Source organism: Geospiza fortis, unplaced genomic scaffold (genome assembly GCF_000277835.1).
Source record: "Geospiza fortis unplaced genomic scaffold, GeoFor_1.0 scaffold73, whole genome shotgun sequence".
NCBI classification, from domain to species: domain Eukaryota; kingdom Metazoa; phylum Chordata; class Aves; order Passeriformes; family Thraupidae; genus Geospiza; species Geospiza fortis.
Genome location: NW_005054581.1, coordinates 4,328 through 14,097, shown reverse-complemented (window position 1 = coordinate 14,097; position 9,770 = coordinate 4,328). Strand labels below are relative to the sequence as shown.

Sequence of the window (9,770 nt, the reverse complement as noted above, 5' to 3'; positions counted from 1 at the left end):
TACGCTGGTGGGATATGGGGAGCACATGCTGATGAGCCTGCTGGCTCCTAAATGGACAATGATTAGTATGTCTTTATTTTCTGTGGCAGAAAAGCTCAACTTTAGTCTATCATCCCTACCTAGTCTGAAATTTTTTGGTGGTTTACTCGTGGTACTTCACTGCCTGCAAAACCAGAGTAATTCTCTCATTCTCCCAGAGTTTTTCTTCTTGTTGTCAACTTAAACCATAAATACACTGAAGGCCAAGGCATTTCTGTCTGTGTGGGGTCACAGCATCCAGCAGGATGGGGCATTGATCTTGTCTGTTTCTCTCATGCAATGCTATATTAGACCACTCTGAAGGGTTGATGTTTTGAGATGGAAGTGCAATTTCCAAGGGACTGCCCTCTGAGTAAGGTTGGATTTTGGAGATAGCTGACCAATCATGTTTTAAAGCCCTGGCAGCTACATCCAGTCCTACTTTAATACTTAATAGGTGTGGAAGTCAGCCTTGAACTCCCACTAGAGCATTAAAATTAGGAAACTCAAAACTACACTGCTTAGCTGTGCCCATGCAGGGTAACTTACCACTTACAGTAAAACACAATGTGCAAGTAAAGCTGAACTTGTTTCTGCTTCAGCAATAACACAGAGGAGCAAGCACAGCTTCCTTATCTCAATTTTCTGCATCCAAGAGTCTTAGAAATGCTGTGCCTCTATTGCTTCCATAACTTTGGAGGTATTGAATCTCTCTGCAATTAAACCAACATAAATAAGTAGTAATTCAATTGAAATCAGTGGAATTCATGTGAGGGGAATAGTTCATGTAAAAGAGAAGGTAATTAGATTTAGCCAGTGTAGATGCAATAATCTCTTATTAATCGTTTAAGGAATAAACTATAAAACCAAATTCCCTCATAATCTGTTAAAAGGACATCATGGACCTCTTGCCCACAGCTGTACAATTGTTGTCCTGTTCCTTTAGACCAGGGCAGCCAGAACACCCTGCATCAGCAGTTTGTTTCTCTCAGAGGTTAAATTTGTTCTTTTCAAAACAATAAGAGAGAGCAGCCAGGGGTACAATCATAACTGCATTTTCAGTTCTGCTTAATTGAGTGTGCTTTCCTTTAACAAACACTTCGCATTACTGCATCGAGTTGTTTTCATAACTGCATTCTTACATACCAATACTGCTAATTAGGACAATTGTTTCTCCTTTAAAAGGAAAGAAAGAAAATAAAAGGAAAGAAAGCAAATGATTTGCTGTTATTCTTGAGCATTCGTTATTGCTGATTAAAAGTGAGGTTACAGTTATTCAGGTGAATATTCTAACTTTGTTTCACCAAGCTTTTTTTAATGCTTACATAATTAAAGCTGGGAGAGGAAAGGTGTTTTTTAGCATTTGCTACATTCCAAAATGTGACATGATTGAAACATCTACCATTTGCTCAGGTTTAATGCAGATTTGTTTCCTCTTACCATACAGGGACTCTCATCACTGCTGTTGAGGCAGAAAAAACACTTGTCTCCCACCTACACATCAGGATTGGAATGAGGAAGAAGTTAAAGCCTGGCTGGACAAAATAAAGATATAAATGCCTAATAAACACATAACCAACCCTCCAAACACATAAACCAGTTTGGGCATTCATCAGTGGTGTCTTAAGCTGCGTATGATGATGGCAAAGGAGTTGGACTGACATCTCACCTGACAACAGGAATCAGGTTTGGGTGACCTGATCCAGAAGACATGCACTGACCATATCCAAGTCTGAGCTCCGCACAAAACAGCTAAAACAGCTGCCATTGTTCAAAAATACACTCAGGGAGAAGTCAGAAGAGACTGAATAACAGCAGGATTGTGCCAAACGTGTCCTAAGGTACTGCTGAGGTTGCTGTACAGAGCTGGGGATTTAGACGGTGCCCTCCAAATCGTGCATGTCAGCCAATGGTTTGGCTAAAGGCATTTTCATCCAAAATCCAGAGACAGTGCATCCCCCTGTCCCCAGGAGACACTGTGAGTTTCCATCTTACCCACTCCAAAGAACAGCCCTGAACTCTGCTCTGCTCCTTCCCCAAAAGGAGAGATGAGAGGACTCCTGCTGTGCAGCAGGATGGGGCTCCTGCTGTCTCCTGATGGGTGCAACAGTCCCCAGAAGGATGGAAGCTGGTGGATCTCTGAATCCTCAACACTTAAAAGGACACCAGATCCACAAATCCTGCTCCACAGGACACTTCCTTTCTCACTGGGTGAGGATGAGGAGGGTCCTCAGATGAAGGACCCCAAGTATAGTTGTTTCTAAAGAAAGCACCCCAAATTATTTCTATAGCTTTTCCTCCCTGAAAACAGATGAATTTGGGAGTCCTGACATGAAACCAAATGTCTTTTCACAGTGTCTTCCTTGATATTAATTTAAGAAAATCAGCTAAATTCAAGACACAATTTCTGCGTCATGTATTGGATGGTGTGGGGTTTTGTATCACTGTATAAAAGCCAAAAGCCAGGAGCTGCAACATGTAGTGCTGAAAAAGCTTCAATCCCCATGAGGACTTAGCCCTCATTAATTGTTTCAAGTAATCTGTCGAAATGTGGCAGCTTGGAACTGACCCCCAAAATTCTTCTGGCAGGATGTGAATGAGTTTGCAGTGAAGTGCACTTCCTTTACCAGAGTTAAAACCTGCTCCTAGCCCACACAAGAGAGGTGGGTGGGTTTTGTACAGGCTTGGGCTGCTCACCACCCCAGCCACCCCAACACATCAGAAATCTTCCTGTGACACAGCTTTCCATTACAGCATTGGGGTGAATCCTCTTGCTTTCCTCCCACAAATTATCTTAGGGAAGGCAAAGGGATTAGTCACAGGCAGGAAAAAAGAGCATTAGAAGCTGTATGTACACAAACTATTTCTCAAAAATAGTTCTCTCTAGACAATAAATCAGTCTTTCAATAGCACTCACAAGTGGCTTAGAGCTTCTAGCTCTTGGTTAGAAACAGCTGAAAAACATGACATAGAAATGTTAAAAATATATACACCTTTTAGCGGGCATGCATTACTAGAGTTTGGAATTGCAATCAAGCCCATCTACTTAAGGGCTTTAATTGTATCCCTCCTTTGAAAAGCTACCTCTCTTGCTCACCACAACTGAGCACAGCTGTAAATCTTGCAAAAGAAATGTGAAGTCTAAGTGCCCATTGCCCAGCAAGAGGGAAGCTCAGGAGAAGCCAGGAAGAAGAGTGACCTTACCTCACTGAGCTGGCTTTTGAGCTGACACAACATAACTTTTTTGGGGGAGGGAAAAACCCCTAACACGTTGTTTCATCAGCTGTGACAACAAAGTGATTTATGTCAAATTATTTGCTCAACACACTCCCCCTTGGGAAGACCTCAGCCCTCACCCACAGCTCCCTCTTTGCCTCCATAAACTTCCAGTTCTTCTGGAATTTCCTTCTGTTCTCCTTCCTTCCTCCCATTCCCTCCCAATCTTTGCACAGCCTGTGATGGGCAAAGGACAGATGCTCTTGTAGCAACAGCCATGTGGGACAGGGTGGGACAGATTTCACTCTGCTTCTTCCTTTACTCAGGTATTAAATAATCCTTCTGTATTAAACAATTGATTTCCATGACCCTTGTAGCAAGCTGACACAAGATTACTCTTATTTTGTCAGTTTTGGTTAAAATTGGCTGCAAGTTCAAAAGTTAGGAGATTAGGAAAGTTAGATAAATCCTGTTTGTGGTTCTGTTGTTTTATTTTTCATTGAGGTTTTGTTTGTTTGTTAGTTGTTCAGAAAAAAAACTCAAACAAATGAAGCACAGATATGAAACTTCTCACCAGCATTTCTAATTTCTATGCTTTAGAAGTCAGAGTCACAAAATAACTTGGCTATTCTGCCTCCTGTCTACTCCATCAGAAACCTCTTAAGGATCAGTTACTTGATTTTTCAGCCCCATTTGATAAACTCTCATTTCAGAACTCTGCAAGGTTTCCTTGAAACTAAATCAGTCATGCATGGAGCTTTCTGTGTTTTAATTAAATCCTGAAATCATCAATCATTTCAATCTCATGACTTGAAAAAAAAAAAGTATTTATTTCCAATGGAAAACATATCCAGCATTTGAAAATGAGACGAAAATGCCTTCAAGGCAAATAAAAATGTATCAATTATCATGTGCTAAGAATATACTCATTTGAGCCCCATCTCTTTCTTCTGCATTAAAGTATTAGGTCAGCAGCTTGCTACAATAAATTATTACAGATATGCAATAACCTTAGCTGTTCGACCCAAAACTCAAAGAAAACCAGAAAGTGCAAAGGAAGGAGGCCCAACATTCAAAATTCAGGCAATATCCAGAGGACATTCAATTTAGGGCCCTTGAATTATGCAAAGAGCTTAGGTACTGGTTCAACTTCAAATATATGATTAGTCATGGAGCTAAGAAAATAATTTCAGCAGACTCATCTAATCTGTTTGTTTACTTCCACAGCCCTCATCATGTAGCATCTTTTAATATTCACATAGCCTTTATGATTAGTGAGTTTAATCCTAAAATACAATATGAAAAAAGGAGGAACAACTGTATTCACTTCACAGAAGGGGAGGTATGAAGTAAACCTGTGTGCCTAAGAGTTTGTAAGGTTGGGTCTACACTAACTAGATGTGAAGTATACAACCAGGTGAGCAGCAGCACCAGCATCTCAAACAACACCACAACACCAAGTCTAGAGGATGGAACAGGACATCAGTATTAAGAGATAAAATTAAAAAAAAAAAGTTAGCACAGCACCATATGTGGTAGAATGTAAGTCTTGCACTTCTTTAAGGTGCATCCCATTAGGTATTATAGAATCTTATCTCTCTATCAAATACCAGCCCCAAAAAGCACATGAAATCTTGGGGACAGTGGTGTGTCCACCATAACAGAGAAACATAAACACAGAGAAACACTTCAAAGAGTTGCAGAAGAACAACATCAACAGAATTGTCTGTAGGAGGGCACATGCATCTGACTTCACAGCACTGATACTCTGGAACAAAAAGTAGTTGTGTAGATATAAGGGCTATGTTCATCACTACCTAAAAAAATGTTAATGCAGGTACATGCACCCAGTTACAATTCTGCTGAATTCAGCAGAGTGCACAATAACGTGTTTTATCTCAGTTATTCCTTTTTCATGCTGGCTATGCAAACACACCGTGGCAAGAAGTTAAAGCAGTGGCTAAAGCAGTACCTGGTCCCATGTCTCACTCCCCAAACCCTTACCTCCAAAGCATTTTATCCCGTTTGGAGAAGGTGCACGAGTTCTGACCGTTCCAGCACTTGATGCTGAGAGGCCGCAGCACCCTGAATGCCCGGTCCAGCACCCACCCAGGTCTCAGCCCGAAGGGGTCACCCCTGTCCGGAGTGACGGAGCCATCCAGAGCCATCCCTGGCCCAGCTCCCCGCAGGGAGACAGTTCCACATCCCGGGCGGCGGCGGGAGCCGGGCAGAGATGCTGAACTTCGCCAAGTGATGGGGGGCTAGCGGGTAGCGCAGGGATGCTTCCCGGGGCGGGGAATACCCTCTCAGCTATAGGTTTGGGCACCGGGAGCCGAGGACGGGGCACCCCCGCCGCCCCAGCGAGCCCCGCTGCCCGCGATGCGCAGCCCCGGCCGCTCTTACCTTGGAGCCCTTGCCGGAGCAGCGGACGTGGTTGCTCACCCCGGCCGTCTGGTTCATGCTGGGAACGGCGGGAGAGCTGCAAAGTTGGGCTTCGGGCGCGACTCTCCGATGAGCTTCAGGAGGGGGATGGCAGCGGGCAGGGCAGGACGGGCTGTGCCCGCAGCGGGATTGTCACCCCGCGCCTGGTTTGTCACCCAGCTCCGGGATTGTCGCCCCGCACAGAGATTGTCACCCCGCACCGCGACTCTGCCCCCGTGGGATGCTCCGCGGGATGCTCCGCTCCCCAGGGTCCCGGCCTCGCCCCCGAACCCGCTCAGTCCTTCGGCATCGTTTTATTGAATCCCCCACTCGCGGCGTGGGCAGCGGGAAATCGCGTTAAAGATGCCGCGGGTTCCCGCAGAGCTGGGGTTTGACCCGCTGGTGGTCGGGGTAGTGAATCCAGCTCTTTACAGCGAAAGAAACGCTGTGCAGATGTTTCCTTATGACCAAGCTGAAGGATTTGTGTCTTACTTTTTTTGAGCAATTCCTTTTCCAGGTATGCTAGAGTTCAGGGTTTAGGTTTTGGCTTTTTTGTTGTTTTTCGTTTTGGTGAGATAAGAGCTGCACAAGCAGCTGTGCTTTGCTGGTAAAAAAATGCTGCTTTAACTTTGTAGGGTTTTTAAAAAACAAACATAAAATATCCATGTTTGGGATATTATTATTGGGATATTCTTCCTATTGCCAGTCCATCCCTCCACTTCAGCCCATGAGGTCAGACACCACCTCCTCTTTTATTGCAACAAAAACATGGCAAAACTCAGTTCTCAGACTAGCAAAAGAAAACAAATAAACAAACAAAAAACTCAATGTACTGTATGTTTGAGTAACAAGATCTGGACAGCCAAGGCTAAAAGGATCCACACTTCATCTTAGCAAATCAGGGTTTCTTTTTCTTGGAATTGATCTATCCAAATAGATTGTTTCAAGTATTTTTAAGTTCCTACAGCATACTTTAAAACCTTGAAATAAATAAAACCATTTCTGGATGCTGCAGAAAGAACAGAAATATTTGCTTGTCCTGCCCCAGAGCCTGTGCTGCTTTAGAGAAGCTCAGCTCCCTCTTTACTGAAGGGCAAATAGCCCACCTTTAACTGGCTGCATCTTCTAGTCCTGTGGCTAAAATAAATGTAAGGAGCCCATCATGGAGGCTGACAGCAGAATAAAGTGTAGTTAAAAGGTAAATTTAGTTAGAGGCACTTGGTTTCAGCTCAGGAGGCAACAGAGAGGAGCCAGTGCCACCCTGTGTGGCCAAACATCCCTCCCTGTCAGAGAGCACATCGCTTTTGAGATGAGAGTGGCCATCTAAGGACTGGTTTTATCAGACAAACAAGTCCCTCTGGGCACAAACCACCTTGTCAGGGTCAGTCTTTCCTCCTCAGGCAGCTGTCCTGTTGTGATGGCCACACTCTGCTCCTGAATCCTGCAGTGCCAGCTCCTCCTTAGCTCACTGCTGCCAATGAGTCCCCCTCAGGGACAAGTGTCCCACCAATCTCAGTGAGTGCTGGCACCCTGGCTGCTCTATCAAGCATGCTCAGCCCCAAACCCTACCTTATCACTATTCCCTGCTACAGCTCTATGATGTCTTTCACTTTTTTACACTAATTAAGATCTGAAGTTTCCTACTCTGACTGCTCCGTTCAAGTGCTTTGGTTTTCATACCTTCCCAAGGAAAATACCTGCTAATAAATCCAATTATAGACTTAGAGTTGCATATTTGATGGGGCCTGGCATCATCATACTCTCTCAACATGATTTGTTGCACAGAGACATGCAGAAGTCCCTGGATTATTTGCAATTGTACAAGTGAGCAGAAGAAATTTGGGGGAAAAAAAAGAGATGGGCAAGAAAAACTGGTTAAAGAGATTTCAAATCCATGGCAAACCCTTCTGGCCACTACATGGAGCAGGTGAAAAATCTATACTCTTTTCTCTCTTTCTTGCACAAAAAATATTTTGCATTATACAGATGGATCATGGGAGTGTTGTCCCACTGGCTTTATCAGTTTTGTTCTGAAACAAAGCAGAAGATACCACTCCATTCCTCATTTCTGAGCAGAAGGCCCCTCTCCATTCTGTGACCAGTCAGAGCAGGCAGGAAGTCTATTTTCACCATAGGGCACATTTTGTCTTATTCCCTGGCAAGAGAGACACAAGGAAAGTCTCCTGGTCTCTGCCACTTTTCCGCTTAATTCCTGTCCCATCATGGGCATCTCTATTCTCACCTAAAACCAAAACAAACCTTATGGCTCTGAAACTGCCTTCTTTATAGGAAAGAGCAATTTCCAACTGAGAAATCAGGGAACATTCACAGAAAAAGGATTTTGCTTTCAAAAATGTGAGCAAGCACGTTGATGTTTACTAACTCTTGAAAGGAGGCTACTGAATGCATGGTGGAAATGCAGCCTTTGAAATTTGGTAGAAATTTCAATTTCTGCAAAGGTGTCTCTACATGATCCTGGGAGAAAAAAAAAATCACCACTATCCTTCTTTGCCCATCCCACCTCTACCTATCTACTTCCAACTTCCCTAAGGCAGGACCTGTGCAAGCCCACAATGTCCACCCTCATTTTGGCCCTTGTTTCAGTGAAGGCCCCTAACTTCTGCAGAAAACCAACAGTGAAATCATTACAGCCTATAGTTTTTTAAACTGGAGTGGCTTATATATCTAGAAAAGAACAGATAGTGCCACAAACAGCACAGTTTTCCAGTGCCTGTGAGAAAAGTAAGTGATTTATAGATTAGTATTCGTAGACTGCTTAGTGAAGTGTGAAGGAACAACAATATACTGTCATATAAGCTGTGGCATATTAACATCCCTTGGCATTTTACACTTTGAAAAGGATTATACATAAGCTTGGCTGAGAAGAGTATTAAAAAGGAATCTCAGTCATACTTTTGGGGCACATTTAGTAATCTGTCTTCGGAGCTGAGCTAAAGCTATGCAAAATGAATGCAAGGAAATCCATGCAATCATGACGTAAGACTTAAAAACAAAACAAAATTTTAAAGCCAAAGTTATGCCATAAAATTTAATTATGTGTGGAGGACTTTTTGAGTTCTTCAAATTCATACTTTGCAGATGAACTCTGTAAAGCTAAGTGAAAATCAAAACTGAAATCCAGAGTTTTACATATTTATCCTGACTCCAACAGCTGAGTCTTTTCAAGAAATATCCAGTGTCACAAAACTCAAAGAAAAAACACAGGACTGCCAAGACTGTTGCATGCAGCTAGTTTCAAGTTCCAGGTTAGATTTAGATGAAGACCTTTGAAATATTTCTTAATGTTTTAAGTTCTTCCCAGGAGCCTGTTTTGATCTAAATTTGAGCTGTCTGGGGCATGGTAACACTGCTCTCTGAACTCCAGGGGTTTTGGGGTTTTCTCAATAACATGGCAAAGACACAACCCTGCTGATTTCCCTCTCCAATATTTTCAGTAGGAAGCTGCCTGAGATTAGTCCAACACCTCACCACTAAGTAATTTTGGACATCACTTGTGATGTAACCAGAAAAGCACATCCATTTTGAACAGGTCAAAGCCACAGTACAGGGACATAGAAACTGAAATGTGAACTGGCACTTGTACAGAGTTCAAAGTGCTGCAGAAACCACCAAGGTTCACCTTGCTCTCCACCTCAGCAGAGAAATGTGGTTTAAGGCTGGTTTAAGGAAAACAGAAAGATGAGCAGTCAACATGCAGTGAGGGCAGAGAAATGGAGAGCATGGGAGGCAAGGAGGATGTGAAAATTGAGACCATGGAGTGCTAAAGAACACAATTCCAAAAATCAATGCAGTGATGGATCAGGAATGAATGCAAAAGGCACAGCACAGGAAGGCTATAATTAGATGGTTTAGTCATAGCCAGGAGCCTGACTGAGCTTTTTGAATCCACTCAAGTGGACAGAGTTAGTGCAGAGTTTGGTTTGATTGTTACAGTTCTTCTCACGACAGCAACACAGAGCAGGCTCACAGGAGCTTTCAGTCTCCCTACAGCAATGAAGGGTAAAAGCCCCAGCACACACAGGGCTCTCTCAAATTTTCTTCTAACAATGACAAAGTGATACCTGCAGACAAGAGCATCTCCTACTGCAGCTGTG

The 9,770-nt window shown here is 43.3% G+C and overlaps 1 protein-coding gene across 2 annotated transcripts in view; it reads right to left on the bottom strand.

Moving 5' to 3' along the window:
- The window catches only part of DPP6 (dipeptidyl peptidase like 6), a 566,729-nt gene extending 560,862 nt beyond the window's left edge, over nt 1–5,867 (bottom strand). The window contains exon 1 of one of the 2 annotated variants that reach the window (XM_031064312.1): nt 5,638–5,867. In XM_031064312.1, the coding sequence (XP_030920172.1) occupies nt 5,638–5,694 (57 nt within the window). In that variant the 5' untranslated portion in view covers nt 5,695–5,867. The remainder of the gene's footprint in view (nt 1–5,637) is intronic. The other variant, XM_031064313.1, reaches the window with a different exon arrangement.
- Between the last annotated feature and the right edge of the window lie 3,903 nt (nt 5,868–9,770).